Raw genomic sequence first — 20,889 nt, 5'->3', positions numbered from 1 at the left:
AATGCATTTAAAACACAAAAATTAAAGTATTTTGTCAAGTATGATGAGACTGTGCAGTAAGGTGACTAATCACATGGGTAGATTTGAACACTTAATTTAACAGCTGCTGTGAAAATAGTTTTTGTCATGAAATAATGGCTCATCAGTGATCTTCACATTCTATGTGTCTGGCCAGTGATAGTGGAGATAACACTAGGAAATATCCCCTTGCTTCACCTGTACAAACTCTCCTGCTTCAGCCTGGCAGTCACTTTAAAAGAGAAGAGTAAAAGATGTAATAATACCTCTGCATGTCTGTCAGACTCCTGCTGACCAGAGCTCACAGAGGAGAGTCAGCACGACAAACAAGTGGCAAGCCAAGTGTACACATGTTGCCACATTACCTTCAGACAGAGAGGTTTCAAGGGCATTCTCCACCAGAATGTGGGAAATGAGCGCCCCCTACTGTAAGAAAGGGTGAAACTGCTCAAAAGGTTATATTCACATTACAATCAGGTATATAGAGTATATTTATTGTACTTCCTATCTGATGTAGTTAGGTCATTTTGTAATAGAAAAAACTTAAACATGCTTATGTCACAATACAACAAACTACTAACATACTAAAATACTAAAAGATTAACTTCATCTGAAAGCATCTTATCTTGGGCATGTTATACTGAGTTGGGTTGTCTAATAACTTTATTAATAAAAGCTAGAAAATTACTGGTGTTTTAACAGGGGCCGTGAATTTCAATCTAAAACTATTTTCTAAAATTAAAAAAAAATGTATTCCATTTATATAAAATACGCACAGTATTTCCCTATAAAATGTACTTTAAGTACAGTGTACACAAATTCCAATTTGTATAATTGGTTAGTGTTTTCTTGTTTATCTCTCCTCTGGTCCTCTGTCTTTAATTTCTTCTGCTTTTACCTTTGTTTTTCGTGCCTGTGCACACATAGAAACACACTCACTCACTTGGCTTTTAGAGTTGACGGGATGGGGCTTATAAAAAGTACAGAGTGGGTGTCAGAATGTGCACAACATATACATAATTGATGCTCCATATTAGCTTACATCCTCACTGCCCTGGCTGAGCTACAAACAAAGCGCGTTCATTAACTATTCACCGGATGATTTTGAACAGAAAAATGATTCTGCGGATGCAAAGCGTGCACGGGCGCCGTGTCTCTGAGCCCTGCGGCGTCTGATTTCACAGTGGTGAATAAGACATGTGCTGTCTCCACTGGTCATATTTTACCTTGACTGTTGAGCCCTTTAGATGATGAACAACATAGAAGTCATGACTGATGGCAATAGTAGGGAGATTTGAAATAACAGTGGGTATGCTATGGATTGCATAGGTGCAGCCAAAAGGAATCAATTAAAAGGAAGAAAAACCATGAACTGCTAGTTGCCAAATATTTGACACTGCCTACACATGTTGACATAGTCAATGCATGCAAAATTGAGTTTATTTTAAAATTTATGTAATCTAGAATATTCCAGACAAACCACCAATGCCTTACATGTTTCAATATACATGTTTATAAAAATTAGTCTCTATTTGACCAAACGCTCTTTGAGTCAAATATATAAAAAGCACGTAACCTTCCTGTCTGGTCATGGTGCCTTTCCGATGATGAGGATGCTCATAAGAAAAACCATAATGAAGAAAATCCACATGAAGAATCTGTCCATCACCTTAGCAATCTTCTTCCACTCTGCCCCCTTGGCGCATGTGGCCCTCTGCTCTCTAAAACAGTTGGCGATATACTCCACATTGCGCACCAGCTTGGTGTCAACAGCAGGGAGGCCACTGCCGTGGGCACAGAACACACAAGGTCCTAAGGTCACAGTAGGAGCAGGAGGTGGAGGCTTTTTGTCTTCAGGGCAGCAGGGAGGCTTCTGGTCCTCAGGACAACATGGGACCTTCTGGTCTTCTTTACAGCAGTCACTGATAGGGATCCCACCATTGGAACTTTCATACTTTCCAGTTGGAAAGCTGGAATAGTGGTTGCCCTCTTCTCTGGTGATGTGGTGCTGGACTTTTGCTCTTGGATGTTTAGGGGTCTGAGGTCTGGGGTACCTGTGACTCTGCTTGTCCTCTCTGCCACGGTGGCTCCCAGGTTTACCATTCGAATGAAGGTGACTGTTCATCTGCTGGTGACGAAAGTCATCCTGAGCAGAGTGGGATGATGAAGAAGAGGCCGAGGCACAGTTCTCGCCCACTTCATACACAAAGAAAATCTTGGACATATAGTCGATGATGAGGACTTTTGCCCAGTGTGGAACTGGTTTGGCCTCTGCACCACAGAAGTGAATGTTCATGATGAAGATGGTGAGAGATGTTGAGGCTGTAACCATGGTCATAGTAGCAATGTAGTACTTTCCTGGAAGAAAAAAAGACAGCACATACAAAATCCTGTTCAAACGCTTAAAAAGATCAGTAACACAGTAGTGCTGTAGTGTATGAGGCAGAAAGAGGCAGATTTGACTGTGTCATGTCCAGCCAATGAGACGGCTCTGTCCCCTTTCATTCATGGGTTAGCCCTGGAGCTGTGTTATCACAGAGTGGCAGACTTGGCTTCAAGGATTATTACAATTAAGCCAAGAAGAAGAAGAAGAAAGTCATCATTCGATCATTATACTGACTCTTACCTATCAGAGGCACGCTCTCCGAGGGTGGCATACTCTCAGCCACCATTAACTGGAACACAGTCAGAGCCAGAAGAACTGTCACCCCGAGGGAAACCTTCTCTCCAGAATCTGCAGGCAGGTAGAAACCAAGAGGAGCCAGGAAGGAGATGAGGAAGCAGGGGAGGAGGAGGTTGAAGATGTAAAAGGAGGAGCGGCGCTGCAGGAGCACTGTGTAGGTGATGTCTGGATAAGGGTCGGAGCAACAGCCATACATTATGACATTCTTGGTGGCCGGCATCCCATGGCACTCCCACTCCACATTTTCCACAAAGTCTGAGAGGTCACCACTATCCATGCCCATTATGATATCTACCTGGAATAAAGGTGAGGGATGTGTAGACACAGAAGGTCACTACTACCACTTCAACTGACCTGACACAGATGTACAGCATCAACACAGATATTTGTTTTACTCCATACCTGGTTGCCATTGTAAGTCCAAGAACCAAAGGTGAGGTTACATTCCTGGCTGTCAAAGGGGAAGTAGGAGACGTCCACCACACAGGAGCTCTTGGTAATGGCAGGAGCATCCCAGGTTATCTCTCCATTGTATCGCAGTCTCACGTTGGTGTCCATCGGCCCTGAGAAGTCATCGTCAGCTCTAGAGGAGCAAAGCCAGATGAGACTAAGTAACAGGTACCATGTAAATGGCGGTGAGCTCCGCTGTGTTCTGCTGGTACATTATAGAAACATTCATTTTTGAGGGCAACGTACGGGCGTACTTGTTATAGAGGACAAGGTCAGGCCTCCACACCAGGCTGCTGGGGATGTGGATGACCTCCAGTCCATCGTAGTCTTCTTTATTCCATCTCAGGTAGGCATCATGCCACGTCTGCCTAATCCACAGGTAGGCAATCAGCACCTGGTTCCTCTCATCCTTCACACAGCCACAGTATTAGCAGAAAAACATCAGCAAAACCAGCTCATGAACTTCATAAAAAAAGAGCAAAAGGAGGTTCTGTGCAAACGGTGTAAAGCTTACACTCCAAAGCGTACACCTTTATGGCTTGTAAACATGCAGCCATCTTTCTATGGTGATTTACTCAACCACATTCCATTGCACATTACTCAAAGTCTCCCGCAGGCAGCAAGATATACCAGCAGGTCTGAGTTCAAGCCATAGAGTTATGAGGGTTCCAGTTCGTCAGCAGCACATCATTGTCCTGTAACAGGAGCCAGACTTCTGATTCCTATCAGATTGTTTTAGACTTCCATGTCTTGCCTTCAGTATTTACATTTTAAACAGCAGAGATTAAAAGTTGATGTTCATGCATCCTCAGTCAGATGCATACAGAATCCATGGGGGGTGCATTTTGACTGCATGGTACACACGCACATTAGCTATAACACCTGAGGAAACAGCTGGGTTATTTAAAGGTTTTTTGAGCAGGCATTGTAGTTATTTCTTTTTCCTTAAAGGATTAACTGCCATCACCTTGACTCCTTCTCAGTGTTGCTCATCAACAACAGCTGAAATCCAGACCTGCCTGTCAATATCAGGTGGATGAGCAGAGTGACCGGAGGATGAGGGTGGGTGGGGTAACATATAACCAAAGAAGCCATAACCTCATTGGGTAACAGGACACTCCGACACACACACACGCACACATACTTTGAGAAGAGGACATGTCTTATCAGACATGACAGGCTGACATCCTGCTGTACCACAGAGACATGACATTCAGCTGGGGTCTTTTTTCTCATCATCTACACAAACACAACTGCTAATTTACTGCGGCCTGACACCGCACTGAACCTGAACGGGAACCTGAACCCACTGAGTAACAATAGGCCCAGGCTGTACAGTTAAAGGTTCAGTGTCATTCATGAACAACTTACAAAGCTTTGGTAGACTGACGTCATTATATGGAGGAAAACAGACGGTCATCAGAACATCTTCACTTTGTTAAAAGGGGATATTTTCTGCAAATACTTGTTTTCTGATGTAAGTATCAATATGATGATGTTTAAGGAAAAGTCTTGGAGCCTCATGCAGAGTGAAGTGACAGTTTACACAACATGTACTGGAGGATATTCAGGGAAATGTCCCAAGAGAAGCTTTGTAAACAAAAATAATGTAGCACAGTTTTCTTCTCGCTGCCAACGACTGCCACCCAAAGGACTGGACTGGCACTCAAAGCTTCAATACAGTTCTTTGTGTTTGCATGAATTCTGCCAAATTTTAGCAGGAACTACAGCCAATAGGAGCAAAACTAATCCTCTCAGTAAAAAGTCAGACATACATGTCTTTAGTTAAGAAAGAAATTCTAAAGTCTGCTCAGTCTGGTAAGATGTTTGGAAGAGACAGTATCTGCAAAGGACCAAAAATGGATGGAAGGAGGGCCAAAAAAATAAACACTAAATAATAAACAAGGGAGGCGAATAAATGGGAACAAACGTTTAGAATATCATAAAAGGGGCCAAAAAAAGTACCTGTATTCCTAAAGGGTAACATCCTGTGTGCAATCAGACCTGCTGAGCAGGTACCCACCATGTCTTTGATCTGAGAGAGGGTGATCTGTAGGGTGACGTTCAGAGCTCTGTCTGTGTCCTCCACAGGTCGCAGAGCACTGGAATAATTCTCCATCAGATCATCCAGGAGCTTCTGAGCATAGCGACCCTGAGCAGAGTCAACCACTGAGGAGAAGAGAAGATGATCAGCTTTCATTTTCAAGTTCATGACAGGATGATATTTTAATACAGTTTGTAGATCAGCTGCCATTTTCCTTGATAGATGCCATTAATGTTTGCGTAATGCCACAAATGCCCCACAGAGGCTGATTAATTGCCTACAATATTATATTTTGGGGTAAAATTGAGACCAAATGTATGAATTAAAGCAAAAAGTTGCACAACAAACATCCAGTGAATGTGGATTTGTGAGCAACTATCAGATATTTTGAGGACTCTATTGTAAACAAAGTTATTCTTTCAGTACATTTGCCACTGAAGCTGAAAGGTTTAATATGAACATACAAGGTTTAGTGCGTAAATAACTTTGGCTCATTGCAAATCCACGGTGCTTTACGCATAATTACGCACGCAGCAATACATCTATAGGAGTCCTTATTATAAATAACGTGTGTGTTTAAGTTTGTTTGCAGCTTTGACTCACCTTCTGGAAGGAGCATCACCACACAGATTATTAGAATCATCTTGACTTCTGACTTTCTCCAAAAAGGAAATTACCTCACAGCCTTAACGAGCAATCTGACGGTCGTGAGTTTCATTCCCTGAACGAGCCTACATGAAGCCCGTTCAACCCCAATTAAGCTTAGTCGCAGATAGCAGAGCGCCTTCTCTGCGGTCAGGCCGGCTCTTACTGCTTGGCAGGGGAGGCAGCATGTCTGCTGACTACGACACGGAATAAAACTCCGGCTATCACATAGCAGCGGCAGACTGAAGGAAACAAGACGCCCGCGAATCATCGCCTCACCACACAGGAGGCTATTCAGCTGTCAAACAGCGCTCAAATGGTCAGGCGGGCTGCGCTGGACACACACTGCCAATACCAGGGACACACACAAGAGGGAGATCTGGTAAACACTCACAGGAGTAACTGTAATATTCTGCCAATAGAGGCAGTTGGCAAGTTTTGCAAAATTTCAATTTCAATCCTTGATTGAAGCGCCAATAAAAGGTCTGATCAGTGAGCCCAGGCACAGAATAATAAAAGGTGCTATCATTTAAAATATTTGAAATATTGTGGCCACTTTTACTCAGTCTAAGTCTTACTCAACCATTGTAAAATATATTTGGCAATTACAGCAGGGGAACTGTGGTACTGAAAAAAACCTGCATGCTGCTGAGGACTTGTTGATTCACACTGGACATGCTGCTCTACATCAAAGCTGAACCTCTGAATCCACCCTGTTCACATTACATTTGAGCTATAATCAAATATTAAATAGTGCAAGTGGCCACTAATAATCTGAGAGAAGTCTCTCCCAGATTATTAGCGTTTACCAGTGGAGGAAACTGCAGAACAGAGGGAGCCACGGATAGATGAGTGGACATCACACAAAGGAGAAATGGTGCGATCCCGTAGGCTGAGACTGTGTTGTGATTATTTCCAGGGTTTCTTGGATAGGTTTAACGTGACCCAACATGTTTCCGAGCAGGCCATCTGTTACTGTGCTCGCTCCCAGTTCCCCTCTCTATAAGCAGATTCTTACTGCATACCTTATCGCTTCTTTATTGATGCTCTAGACACACACGCAAAAAAATATGCTGCTCAAACAGGAACGTAATGCAACAGCAGTGCAACACTACACAATATTGCACAGAGACTAACAGCACGCAGCATAACTCACACACATTCTTCATCTAAATTGGCTAGCCTGTTCCAGTTTCACTGCAATAAAACTCCCTGTAGGCTCACTTTCTGTTGGTCTAATAAATTTAGCGCCTCACCCTAATTTTTATTCAAATGCATGCAAAGCCATACAAGCCTATAAACAAGTGTTGGATCCAACACAACAGGAAGCAAAGAGAGCTCCTCTATTGATCAATACTCAAGTTAAATCTTTTCTGTCACATCACAGTGAAGAAGTTACCACAGACGGGACGGAGTAAGAGTTATTTTACACAGACTTTAATATTTTTATTTACAGATGACTCATTGACATATTTATCTGTTGGCTTAGTTAAGATGATGCAGTATTTTTTAACCATTTTCACCCAGACTTGTGACAGATTGTGATTCTGCTGAACTGTTTCTCTCAGTTTAAAAACAAGAATCCAAATGTATTCCTGTAGGAGGCCAGAACCAAATAAAACATATTAAAAATGTGTGGGGAAGGGACAGGTGAAGTAACCCATGTCATGGTGTTGGGATGAGGGAAAAAAAAGGGGACATCCTGCTCGCTTTGGGTTTGTTGACAGTCTGGGAAGTGGAAAAAGTGGCATGAAGATGGAGGGAACACTTATGTGACACACTATGAGCTGGTTTCCAGAACGCAGAATAAGCCGACCCACACGGTGTGAATTACCTGTACTGTATTAACTGTTTTTTTTAGTGCACCAAGCCCACAATTTTACTTGTTCATGCATGACTGCTTCTGTATAATCATAATATCCACAATGCAACACTTGGCTTTGCCAGAGAACATTATCACTGCACACCTCACCGGTCACATCAGAACAATGGGGTCCGAACTCTCAGTACAGATCAAATCAACATAAGGTGTCCTATAGTGTCCTGAAATATCTAAATGTCCATTACTGATGGAATGAGAGCAGTAGTTTTAGACATTGCAGTTTTAGATATTTTTAAACGTTTATAGCTCAGCTTAATCCTCGTTTGGAAATCAGGGTCAAAAGTGTGTTTAATTACAACCAGGTCTAAAGAGAGCCTCCTTTGGTGGCTTAACTCTTCAACAAACGTTTTCACAAATAATGGTCAATGCACTGCATAGGCAAGGATAAGCTGCTGACAGCTGCTTCCTGGACAGAGCGGGAAAAGCTGGGCCATTCATGTGTGTGTGTGTGTGTGTGGGGGGGGGGGTCTTAAGTGCGCCGTTTGCCTCAAAAACGGGCAAGGTGACATTGATTAAATTTTTGATTGTAGCACTGAGTGGAATGTTGAATGAACGTTAAGAAACCAGTGATACGAGCTCACAGAGCAGCTGACTTGAGTGTGGTACAGCAGAGGTGATGAGTACAGGGGAGAAATGCCACAAGGGAGAGGAAGAAGATGATGAAGTGCGGAGGCATGGGATCCAATGTGAAACAGAGGGTGTGACAGGGGACAGAGATGCCTTCAGACAGTGGGACTTTGCAGGAAAGAGTGTGTGTGTGTGTGTGTGTGTGTGTATGAGAGGAGGAAGAGATAGGGAACAAGGAAGATGAACGGGGGTGTCAAAATTCAGTTACTGAGCAGTAGCTCCGTCGCCGTCTCCACATCCCAGGATTTCGATGACAACGCCACTATTACTGCATTCTGGGAATAAAAACAAAAACCAGTCAGATCTACGGTTTAACTGTGGCACAAGTCAGAAGTGCACTGCAGTTTAGGTGAAAGGAACGACTTGGTTGTGCTTACTTTTTCAAACCCCATGGCACAGAGTTTGTCTATTTTGCGTGTGTACTCCGGACTGGAGACAGGAGCGCCTGCGTAGACATGAGACCAGAGTCTCGCCGTCTGTTTAAACATCTCTGGATTCTGCTTGTACTGTGTGATGGACAAAAGAAGAAAAACAACACCACATTTGTGTAGAAAACATGCCACTGCCAACAACTCTCTTATTTGTGTTTAGCTTCTTTCCTTTGATTATCATCAAGAGAAAATGACCCAGATTCAAAATAAAACATGAAAAAAAAGAATTACTGGCGCAGTGTTACTTTATTAAAAATACTCATGGCATCCATTATCATGGCATCCCTTTGAGGTAGTGTATGTATGAGTCATCTGTTCTATTTTGTAAATCTTGTAGATGACTAATAACAAGATTTTGAGGATGCTAAGATATTCTGAGCCAGAGGAACTGGGAGAGCTACGGCTGCCAGGCAGACATTTTTGCACAGTGCTGCCAAGTTTTCTTTTTGCATGCTGTGTGAACATTCTTAATTGCAATGCACAGCCCAGACTTCCAACCAGCATAAGCTATCAGGGTTGCAAATGTTATGCAAGTAAAGTAATTGCAGTTTATTTAATTATTTGTGTACTCATACTTTAACTTGAAGTGTCATCAGTAAAATAGTAAGACGTACAAAACGTTGTAACATTAATGTTCATACAGTGTCGTGTGTGAACATTTCCAATACTAAACACACAGTAGGATAGTTGTTTAAAAAAAGCAGGCAACTTGCAATAAAAAATATTCCAAGTTTAATCAAGATTAATATTTCTCCTGCTGATTTTATCATAATTTTTGAAGCATTACTAACTGCATATCTACAGAAATAGTCAGAGCAAAATTGCATAGTCATTACTAGTGGTACATTACGTTCAAACAGGAAATGTAATTTTCAAAAGTGGAAAACATAAATGTGCACCCACCTGATTAGCTACCACTGCATCCTGTGGGTCGTCTGGTTCTGCCGCTGCCAGGAGGGCTTGTAATGACAGGAGGACTGTCCTCAGTGTCATAGCTGCTGCCCTGAAATGACATACAAGTTACTGTTTAATGCAACCTGCACTGATGCCATTTATGCATTAAAAACAATAGTCCAACTAGTACAACATTTAAAACTTTGCCTAATTAGGGCCCGAGCACCGAATGGTGCAAGAGCCCTATTGAAACCCTTAGGATTATTATTTTTTTTTTTCTTTCCCCCCCTTAGATCGCATTTTTGGGGGCCTTAACATGCCCAAAAACTCACCAAACTTGGTAGAAAAATTCATTCGCCTGAAAAATTTTGAAATTTGCTGACTTTTGAAATGCACATATAAAAATGGCTCTATAGCGCCCCCAACGCGTAGCCCCTCTGGCCGGTTTGACACAGGATTATGAAAATTGGCACACATATGTATCACCTCAAGATGCACAAAAAAGTCTCTTGGACCCCCCCTCCAAACCCAACAGGAAGTCCGCCATTTGAAGGTTTGTGGCCATTTTTGGCGATGTGTGACCCTGCTGCCAAACTTTTCACGCCTCGCATACTTCAACGGATTGAGCTGAAATTCGCCGTGTCCACTCAGGACACCATAGGGAATAGACGCATTCCAAAACTCTTACAAAAGTCTGACGGTGTGGCCGGGGCGTGGCCTCAAAGTTTGACCATTTCTGAGGACACAGAAAGTCTCTATAACTTCTTCGTTTTCTGTCCGATCTGTACGAAATGTCACATGTATGATCAGAGTCTGACCCTAAACACATCTATACAACAATATTGAGGCTTTGACAGAGCGCCACCTACTGGCTACACAAAATGTTGTGTTTTCATAGGTTTTTCTGCCTGCCCCTGTGGCCTGTTTTGAGTAGGGTCACGAAAATTGGCACACATGTGTATCACCCCAAGATGCACAAAAAAGTCTCTTGGACCCCCCCTCCAAACCCAACAGGAAGTCCGCCATTTTGAAATTTCTGTTAATTTTTGGCGATTTGTGACCCTGCTGCAAAACTTTTCACGCCTCGCATACTTCATCCAAATGAGCTAAAACTCACTGTGTCCACTCAGGACACCATAGGGAATAGACGCATTCCAAAACTCTTACAAAAGTCTGACGGTGTGGCGGGGGCGTGGCCTCAAAGTTGACCATTCGCCATTACAAAGGAAGTCACTGTATTTATTGCCCTAATGCGTAGCCCCGCTGGCCAGTTTGACACAGGATCACAAGAATTAGCACACATGTGTATCACCCCAAGACGCACAAAAAAGTCTCTTGGACCCCCCCTCCAAACCCAACAGGAAGTCCACCATTTTGACTTTTTTTTTGTAATTTTTACCGTTTTCTGACCCAGCTATAAAACTTTTCGTGCCTCGCATACTTCATGCAATTCAGCTGAAATTCACTGTGTCCACTCAGGACACCATAGGGAATAGACGCATTCCAAAACTCTTTCAAAAGTATTACCGTGTGGTGGGGGAGTGGCCTCAAAGTTGACCATTCGCCATTACAAAGGAACTCGCTGTGTTTTATGCAGTACTACCCATATACTTTATGCAATGTGGACAAAATCTTACAGTACTGCCATGGAGCCGAGTCTAAACAGATATATATGCTAATAGGATGATACGGTCATAGCGCCACCTACTGGTAGCAGGAAAGTTTGGTTGTAAACATGTGTTTGTTGTATATCTGTGGAAATGAGAGGAGGAGAGCATAGCACAGGAGAGTATAGGAGACGCGAGCATAGGAGAGAACACTGCGATGACCCCACGGATCGCAAGGTGCGCGAGGGCCCGCAATGCTGCTTGCAGCTTTAATTCTAAGAGTAATGTTTATTTCTCACTTTATCTTTAGGTTCACAGAAGCATTTCACACGGTTGTAACATTGCATGAATAAATGCTGTAATTTTGCAGTGTATATACAGGCAAAAGGCACAAAGGTATGGCTGAAATAACAGGGAGAACCTATTTGATAGGTATTTCTTTAGGGGGTGGGTGATGGATGAAGAATGTCAAGAATGCAGCTGCGCATGTACTTACCACTGGTCTTTGAGAATGTCCAGACATATTGCACCTGTAACTGAGCTGATGTTGGGATGCCAGATCTTTGTGATAAACCGCACCTGATAATAAATGAAAAGGGGTACAGAGACAATTACTGGTGGAACAGCATATGTACATCAGAGAAAGGATAGCACTAGCAGTAACAAATTCCTACCTTGGGTGGATTGAACGGATACGTCTCTGGAATTTTAATTTCTAGTTGATATCTACCCCCTGGAAGAAAAGTAATAGATTACCACAATATTTCAGAACTCATGACACAGATATTCCAACCATGCAGTGAAAGATGTGACATGTTTAGCCCACATTGTTAAGATTGAGAGTTTCTGGTTTGTTAATAAGGACTACACAGTAACCATGCTTTGTGCTTAGCAGGCAGTGTGCGTCTACATGAACCCCTCACCTTCATACGGCGTGTCAGGTGGCCCTGCTATCTCCCCTTTAAGTTCTGTGAAGTTCTCATCCACCAGATCCACCTTTATCTGGTTTTTGCTCGTCTGAAGGGTGATGATGCAAAAAAGCAAGAAAAAAAAACACACATTATAACTTCTGCAGTGAGACAGACTGCAACGGGTTAAGTTAGAATCAAACACAAACCTGCCTATGCAGCATAAGTTGACACCCCCCGCAGCATTAGCCAAAGTTGACTCAACTTGTTGCACACATTTTTCAGATGTACATTACAGTAGGTCATCTTATGTAAGTAGAAATAAGGCTGTTTAATGAAGATACATTTGAAGAATATATCTTCAATGCAACACGCGGATTACAACAAACTATGTTTGCTAGTACTATCACAGCTAGCTTAGAGACCATAAGAATACATGTAAGCTAGCCATAAATATTAGCAACATGAAGTTGAGGCTCACTGAATTTCGAGAATGCTTCTAAAATCTAATTTACTGCGCTCAAGTAACGCTAACGTTTACCAACTTTAACTTTCCAGAGTGACACAGAATCAGCTAGCTAATAGTAGCTATTAGTGAAGCTGGATGCACTGCCGTGTCTGTTAGCTAAAGCTAGCAGCTCGGTGATTAGCAAGCTGACAGCTGAGCCAGCGACGCGTCACTCTCATTCAGCCTTGTAGTCACTGAAAGAAAAAACAAAAGCCACAGTTTCAAGTGACAAACATGACAACCAACCTCTTCGCTTTTTAGCACCTCCTTGAATTCCCGTTTTATCCTCTGAACTGCGATGTTAGCCATCGTTCCCCTATGTTCCCGTCCTGTTGGGGCCTCGTCGCCGTCCGACCTGACTAACGTTAGCTCACGTTAGCTCGTTCTGCCTACAGTACCTCTGCACTTTTTGGATACTACCTCAAAAATAACAGCTGTAACGTTGTTCGCCGTTTGTGTCCGTCAGTCCCAGTGATCAGCGTGGTGTTACAATTCTTTAAAACAGCTCAACGTGTAGCTATCATCTCAAAAATGTAACAACACAACGGTTGGTGGTACTGAAAACATTTTAATACTAAAACTGCATGCAGTCTGGAGGAGAGGGGGTCATGTGACCTGTTTTGCCATCCTGAACGGCTACTCCCATTGGTTGATCAACTCCTATATAATAATAATAATAAAGCCACTTGCTTTTCATTACTTTAGTAGATAGATAGATAGATACATTTATATTATATTATATTATATTATATTATATTATATTATATTATATTATATTATATTATATTATATTATATTATATTTTCATTCATCCCACTAAATCCAGTCTTGCCATGGACCCCAATCAAATCCACTACTGACAAACCTACAATACATATACTTTTGACACACAAATAAGAAAAAATATTATACTCTTTACATATTTTTTCTGCCTTACATATATACTATACAGAATCAAACAAGGGGAGGTGTGGTCATTGGGTTTGACAATGTCTAATGGAAATGAAAAATGAAAAAGCTCATTTTCATTTGTGCGATATAATGTGCTTCATCACAGCTACACATAATGACACTAGAGGGCGCCCTTGTCCCTTGAAGCTATACTGTAAGTGTCACGTTTGAGTTTAAAGGCTGGACCTGTCTGCTTTGAGTTCTTAGGTGATACCTGACATTGAATTTTTGCTGACACTGATACTGGAGTTATTTTATTGTGATATATTATTGTCATTATTAACGTTATTGCCTGCTTAGTTTATTTCAGGCTACATGAGACTGCAGTGTGACGCATTATTTATTGTTTGAAGAAAGAAAAAAAGGAAGTTATTAAACTACAGGCCTGGTAGCTTTTTATGCAGTAGTGCAGAAGTGTGGTAATCCTTTTTTAATGTTCTGGGTGACAAGATACCAGGACAACTATTTCTTGTAGAACTGTTTAATAATCATTTAATCTGTGCAACACAATTTGGAATTAGAGACATAAAATTACATTACTATATATATATATACAATTTATAAATACATCTGATTTATATGTACAATACATCTGATGTTATACAAAACTAAAATCTAGTAGGCCACCTCCCACAATTAAATTTAAATTAATCTAACTTCATATTTTATATATTAAATATTCTATCAAAGTCACTTATATACACAGAAGATTATAGTAATAAAATATTAACATTGGCATGTTGTCTTCACCACAAAGGCTCCAGATCAGGGGTGGGCAATTATTTTTTTGCGAGGGCCACATAGACTTCCATTAGAAAAGCAAAGGGCCACAAAAACATACAAAAACATCTGAAGCTGAAGGTTTTTATTTCACTATATGAAGTCAACACTGACCTCATATATCAGCCTGTTCTTGTTTTGTAAAATGACATTTTCTGGTAAAATAAAGGTTAAAATAAATAATGTGATATAACCACATAAATACATTAATAGCATAAATACTATAATCAGATATATGGAACTACTAAAGGCAACTAACTGATTAATAAAACAGCTTTTGATGTTATTATTCATATGTGACTATTGTCATATGACGCAACCGCGTTTCACCTTAAATCACCTATAATGTTTGCTGCGTTACCAGCTCTGTCTGTGCTGAGTTAGGGTGCGATGTTCCATTATCAAGAACGTTGGTCGTCTTCTCTGTGAACATATCCGTGCTTATGTGTGTACGTGAACGCGGACGGGAGGGAGAGAGAGAGAGTTGCGCGGAGTTGAATGAATGGAAAGATAGCGATATTATAAAGTCGCATTGGCGGAAAAAAGGCTCAGAATCAATGTGTGGCGGAGGGAGTTGATGATGTGAACTGGTCTGTGTGTTTACTGCTCTCTCCTCTGTCCTCTGTGTGTGTCCAGGTCCACTGAGTGTTGCTGGTTGTATGTTGAAAAACACTCCCGCACAGTGCAGAGCAGCACAGATGATGTAAAGATATTTTTACAGAAGAAAACCATTAGAGTTAAAACTAATTTTAAAAACAATCCCAAAGCTCTGAAAGTTGGACAAGGTCTGAGCTTTTTAAGAGCAGATGTCGGCTGCAGCTCCGCGGTAACATCTGAATGCGCCGTGGCGTTTCTTCTCGCTTTACCGTACATTTCAGCATAGTCGCGCAGCATTTTTAAAGTGTACACAGCGCGACCGTGTCTCTACAAAGAGTAGATGGGATGAAGCAGTACACCAGCGTGGAAGAGACAAGGAGGGTTGGAAAGACGTTACCGGTAATGCTGACAGCTGACTTTTGATGCCTTCTTTTTTTTTTTTTTCTTTCTTTTTTTTTTCTATTGTGTGTACGAGTCCGCGGGCCGCATTGAAGACGCAAGCGGGCCGGATGTGGCCCGCGGGCCGTACTTTGCCCAGGTCTGCTCCAGATAGTGTTAGCAGCTTCTTCTCTTTTACTGTAAACCACATAGTCAGTGTACTGTAGTGAGTAGTATAATGTGTGTTTCTGTCACTTTGTATGCTGCATGTTATTGGCTTAATGCTTCCTTAACAACTGTTGGACACAAACACATTGGCACTCCTTCCCTCTTCCTCCTCCTCCTCCTCCTCCTCCTGCTCCCTGTGCCTTGTGTCTGCTTCCTTTTACTGACGATGACAAAGATGACGAGTGCTATCAGCATGATAGCTGTCACCAGGACACAGCCTCCAAAAAACAGCATCACTCTATTCTTAAACATCCATGCACACGCAGAGCAAGGTTCATGCAGCTCACTGACCCCACAGGGTGGGGTTGCATCATTGGTGAGGAAACCTCTGTGAGTGATGATTTCTCTGTACACAGCAACAGAAGCTTTGGCTTTGGATTGGTGCTGGGTTGAGCTGAAGAGGCCAAACTCTGGGACGTGCTGGTCTTGAAGCTTCCAAACATAGAATCCCTGCAGGTTGACTCCATCTAGATGAAGGGCTGAAAATAAAACAATGTAAGAAGTAAACTAAAATAAACCTTATGAACAGCGTCACTCGTTTGTTTTTCTCTCCCTTCCTTCTTGGTTTTATGGCCTTCATGGTTTTTCATTACACCTAGCTTTTATAGTAGGAAGCAATAGAGTAATTAAGCCTGAATCACCTGGAGGTTGGACCTCTGTTACAACATCCTGAACACAGCCATTTTGTTCCTACTGAAATATGATTGCTCAACATATTATGGATTAAATAATGTCCCACCTTTGAGAGCCTCCTGCAGGTAACTCCTGAGGTAGTGCTGCCTGAGTTTATCATCAACAGGAGCCTGATCATCAATTCCACTGCCTGTGATAATGATAGGCTGGTTTCTTCCATATCTCTGGCTCACCCAGCTAAGCATTTTCCTTAGGCCCTGTGGTACGAGGGCCTGGTTCAGGCTGGAGGAGGGCCAGGTGGGATCAGTAAGGATCGAACAGTCATGATCGGGGGGTGGTCTCTGCTGAAATTTGGTCTGTGTGTGTGGACGTGGAGAGACCAAACGGGTGGTAAAATGGTTCAGCGCAATAAAACTCAGTGCCCCTCTCAGCTCCATCCTCTCTGTCTCCGTAAAGTTAGGGAGAGGGGATCCAGGGAGACCCATTATTCGAGCCCTCTCTTGCAGGTATGCTTTCAGTTCATGTGGGTAGTCCCCCTTCTTCTGCATCTCCTCATTTATAGTCCCCAGCAATGGGTCTAAAAAGCGACCCAGTTCAAACAGAAGGAATCTCTCTGCTGCCACTGTGTGTGACTCCAGGAAGGAGTTAGCAGGTTCAGCCCAGTCAGCATGTAGTGCAAGTGATACCAGGCCTTGCTGACTGTGATGGTTCCTCTCATATAACCTCCAGGCTTTTGCATGAGCCAGGAGGAGGTTATGAGCTGCTTGATGCCTCTCTTCTCCAACTGAATAGACATCTATCAGTCTGTTTGGCTCATTGATGGTGATCCAGTATGGAACCAAAGCGCCTAGCTCCTGGTAACAGAGTGCAGCATATTCTTGAAAAGCTTCCACTGTGGTGTAGTTAAGCCAACCTCCAGAGGTATGCAGCGGCATGGGCAAACCCATATTTGGAGCCCTCTTTGTCAGGTAGTACAGAATGACAACAGCTTCCAAATTCAGCTTCTTCAGCTCGGTCAGGACACAACGGTAGTACCTATTAGGAAAGAGACATGAATTTAGTAAAATAAACTGGGTTACGTTATACTTGAAACTAATTACTGTACATGAATGTGGAACAGTGAGAGGTTGTGTTTGTGTATGTCTACCTCAGAGCTTCAGTGTTCACATTAGAGCGGTCTCCTTGTGGCAAAATAAGAGACCAGTTTAGAGCAAAGCGGTAGTGAGACGCCCCAGTGGATGCAAACAGGCGAAGATGACCACGAATAGCCAAATAGTCTGTGCACTGGGCTTGTCTGGTCTTTATCTTCACCCCTGGGACAGGATGGAATGATCCGTCTCCTGTTTGGTTCCAGCGGTACAAACGGGAATCAGTGAACTGTGGGGAGAATGGATAGAAGTGGACCTACAAAATGAAAAAAACACACATTTTATCAGTATACAAATATGACAATGTCTTTATGTGAGTGTCTCTTTTTCCTCACCTGTAAAGTGGAATCAGCAATACCCCAGTGGAATTTGCATGGGAAATGACCTTTGACCTCAGTGGAAGTGTCAACACCAGGGAAACCATTCTGGGCTACGACATGCCTGTAGTACTGAGCAGAAGTCTTGGGGGTCCGGGTTTTGTTTGGTTGGCTGAAGTCAATATAGAAGAGGCCTCTTCGAGCACTGTAGCCATAATTCCACTCAAATCCATCCACTAATGACCAGGCTGAGTATCCAAACACCTGCACACCATCAAACTTTATCGCTGTAAGAGAAAACACAACAACTAGGCTGTGAAGAACATATAACTGTCAAACTTCTGTGTAGTAGCTCTTCCCAGTTCTCTGCTTACCTTGCAAGACTTGGTTTATGAAATTCTTCATCAGATAGATGGCCACTGTGTCTTCCTTTCCTACACTCTCCTCAGAGTACCAGCCTCCCTCAGCCACCAGCACCCTCACGTCCCCATACTCCAGTTTTAACCAGTTCAGGAGGCGTCGCAGATCTGGGCTTACAGTTTGCCCATAGTGGACCAAGTTCTGGCCCATCCGAAGGTTGTTAGGCCCAAGGGATAGAGCAAAATAATCTGCAGTTTTCTGCACCCAGAGCTTCTCCTCCGGGGTGAAAGTAGGCATCAGAGCCCCATGTTGGATTTTTAGAGAGAGAGGGTAGTCGCCATCTCCAAAGATAGGGTTGGCAAACCAGCCAAGGACTGCTTCTATTGACTGCTGGCAGAATGCAACGTTGGTAGCTGTGGCTCGACCTCTCTGAGGCTCTACCCAGTGGGAGCCGAGAACAATGGACACTTTACCCCTTTGACTTGTGCGGAAGTGGATGTTGTAGGTGTGCCATGCTTTAGCATGTGCCTGGGAATAACAGCATTACATGTTATCTGATGTGAATGATAACGTGTACACAACATAAACAATGAGTATACACAAACCAGCCTATTTCACTGAAGACATTTTGGCACAACTATTATAATAATAATTATTAAATAATTACAATAATAATATTATTGAATACTGTATACTGTGCATGCGGAGTGGACCCACTGTCATGCTGATTACCAGGACACTTGTCCAGGAACATGCTTTTTCCACAATAGAAAGTCAAGAGGTGATTAAATAATAAATAATCCTATTGTAATGTGTAAGAAGTAGAACGATCACTTGTTTGTCTGCCTGAATATGCCCTTTTAATCCACAATATTTAATTAACATTTTGATATGTGGGTCATAGAAACATCAACTACACAACAATGTTTAAACAGAGCCAAAAAAAAGAGCAGACGTAATTGATTTATCATGCAGGTGATTTATTTGGCTGCAGTCATTTCTGTTTACTCTGTCTATCTGCTTGGTGGTAGCTCTACACGTCATCCGTGCTTGACTGCATAAACATGAGTGATTATTAATGAGGCATATCTCCATGACTTCCTCTCCAGCATGAAAGTGCTGATGTGGTGGACTTTGACCACAATGTCTCTTAAACTGTCCAGCTTATCAACATACTGGTAAATATGGGAGGCTGGTTATGGAGGCACTCTTGCAGTTACATTAAATATGAATTGGACTGGATTACAATCTAAGTGTCAGAGTATTTGTGTAGTCTGTTTTTGCTTCACTGTCTTGTGACTCACAAATCATTTCAGAGACAGCTGTGGGAGTTCAAAGTTTCACAGACAGTGGATGTGTCCTTAATATAAAACCCTTTGTGTGACATACCTTGATGAGATTGTGGGCCACAATGAGAGAGCCGGCAGATCCGTCTTTTTCTCCAGGAGCATGCAGGCCCGTCCCATATCCCTGCACAGCCACCAGGTATGGATTATGCATTGTGATCCAGTACCTAACACGACCCCCAAATGTGTGGAAACAAAACGCTGCATACTGATCAAAAAGTTCCACCAGTGTGTCATTTTTCCAGCCTCCGTATCGTTCTTGCAGCACCTGTGGCAGGTCCCAGTGATAAATAGTGACAATGGGCTCAATTTTTATTTCCAGCAGCCTCTCTATGAGGCGATTGTAATGCTTCACAGCAGCTGTGTTTGGCTGACCTCTGGCATTTCCATCTGGAAAGAGCCTGGGCCAGGAGAGAGAAAATGAGTATGATTGTACGCCTAAATATTCCAGAGCCTTCACATCTTCTTCCCAAGAATTGTAGCTGTCACTTGCTACATCAGCAGTCTCGCTTGTGGAGTGGGAGTGGGTGAAATGGTCCCAAACGGAGGTTCCTTTCCCATCCTGATTCCAGGCTCCCTCTGTCTGGAAGGCAGAAGTGCCAGTGCCCCACATGAATCCTGAAGGAAAGGTGTCCTGAATGAATGACTGGTTCTTGAGGATAGGGTCTGGTTTTGGCTGTTGCCAGATATTCCTGCCCTCCCCAAGAGAACAGGCCACCTCATTCCAACTACACACCAACAACAGAAGGGAGAGAAAGAGGTGCTGATGTGTGGAAGGAGAAGGATGGCTCAACATGCTGCCAGAGTCTTCACAAATCCACTTCGAAGGGTCAGCTGGTGTCAGGTGGCGTACCTGCCCTTTCCATCATAATAAATCCTCTTTTGATTGACAGTAAATCCATAATGCTGGAGAAAGAGAGAAGAAGTAGTCACTGAGCTTCGAGGTGCTGCAGTCTTCCTATCTCTCCTTCAGTGTACTTCTGCTCCTACTCAGCCCCTCCCTGCCTCATAATATTCACACATACAAAGGTTGACTCATGTCCACACACACTTATATTCCTATGTTTCCTGAGGATTATTTTCACCTGCACTTCCAAACACTGTTGATTATTTCACCAAAGACACAAGAAACTCCTTAAAAAAGAGTCATTTGCAAAGATTTGCTTGTGACGACAGTACAGAACTCAGAGGCACATGCGCATTGTTGGAAAAACACATTCATGTGTCAATTATTAGCTTGTACTCTGATCTTAGTCTCATAACTAAGATGTACTTTACAATGAGATCTGTTTGCAATAAACATGCAGGGATTTCAGTTCTTCAATGTAAGTAAAGAAGACACAAAGACAATGCAATGTTGTTGTTGTTGTTATTATTTTATGGGCAGAGGCTACAGAGCACATCTGGAGTGTTCTTACAGGATTGAATCACACCATGCCGAGTGACACCCTTCT

At 42.6% G+C, this 20,889-nt stretch overlaps 3 protein-coding genes across 5 annotated transcripts; all 3 read right to left on the bottom strand.

Annotated features, from left to right (window-relative positions):
* Positions 1–651: 651 nt before the first annotated feature.
* On the bottom strand, positions 652–7,152 carry LOC114442535 (neuronal acetylcholine receptor subunit alpha-9-II). Of its 2 annotated transcripts, XM_028416212.1 has the most exons (6): positions 5,799–7,152; positions 5,175–5,320; positions 3,406–3,560; positions 3,104–3,284; positions 2,645–2,996; positions 652–2,376 (listed from the first exon to the last, which is right to left on the bottom strand). In XM_028416212.1, exons 1-6 carry the CDS (start codon positions 5,836–5,838, stop codon positions 1,607–1,609), a joined length of 1,644 nt encoding a protein of 547 aa, XP_028272013.1. In that variant the 5' UTR covers positions 5,839–7,152; the 3' UTR covers positions 652–1,606. The 2 variants fall into 2 exon arrangements, with proteins under 2 accessions (XP_028272013.1, XP_028272012.1); XM_028416211.1 differs by having other exon boundaries at positions 5,175–7,152.
* A 109-nt stretch (positions 7,153–7,261) lies between these two features.
* On the bottom strand, positions 7,262–13,302 carry ube2ka (ubiquitin-conjugating enzyme E2Ka (UBC1 homolog, yeast)). Its single transcript, XM_028416213.1, has 7 exons — positions 12,944–13,302; positions 12,205–12,298; positions 11,956–12,014; positions 11,778–11,860; positions 9,684–9,783; positions 8,727–8,855; positions 7,262–8,624 (listed from the first exon to the last, which is right to left on the bottom strand). The coding sequence occupies exons 1-7, from the start codon at positions 13,004–13,006 to the stop codon at positions 8,550–8,552; spliced, it is 603 nt and encodes a 200-aa protein (XP_028272014.1). The 5' UTR covers positions 13,007–13,302; the 3' UTR covers positions 7,262–8,549.
* Positions 13,303–15,554: 2,252 nt separating this feature from the next.
* On the bottom strand, positions 15,555–20,373 carry klb (klotho beta). 2 transcript variants are annotated; one of them, XM_028416418.1, is made up of 6 exons: positions 19,479–20,373; positions 18,104–18,617; positions 17,748–18,016; positions 17,412–17,668; positions 16,371–17,299; positions 15,555–16,110 (listed from the first exon to the last, which is right to left on the bottom strand). In XM_028416418.1, the coding sequence occupies exons 1-6, from the start codon at positions 20,229–20,231 to the stop codon at positions 15,674–15,676; spliced, it is 3,159 nt and encodes a 1,052-aa protein (XP_028272219.1). In that variant the 5' UTR covers positions 20,232–20,373; the 3' UTR covers positions 15,555–15,673. The 2 variants fall into 2 exon arrangements, with proteins under 2 accessions (XP_028272219.1, XP_028272220.1); XM_028416419.1 differs by having other exon boundaries at positions 17,412–17,641.
* Between the last annotated feature and the right edge of the window lie 516 nt (positions 20,374–20,889).

The sequence above is a fragment of the Parambassis ranga genome, chromosome 10, assembly GCF_900634625.1.
Source record: "Parambassis ranga chromosome 10, fParRan2.1, whole genome shotgun sequence".
NCBI classification, from domain to species: domain Eukaryota; kingdom Metazoa; phylum Chordata; class Actinopteri; family Ambassidae; genus Parambassis; species Parambassis ranga.
Note: the sequence above shows the minus strand (reverse complement) of the source record. Positions and strands in the feature narration are given on the sequence as shown.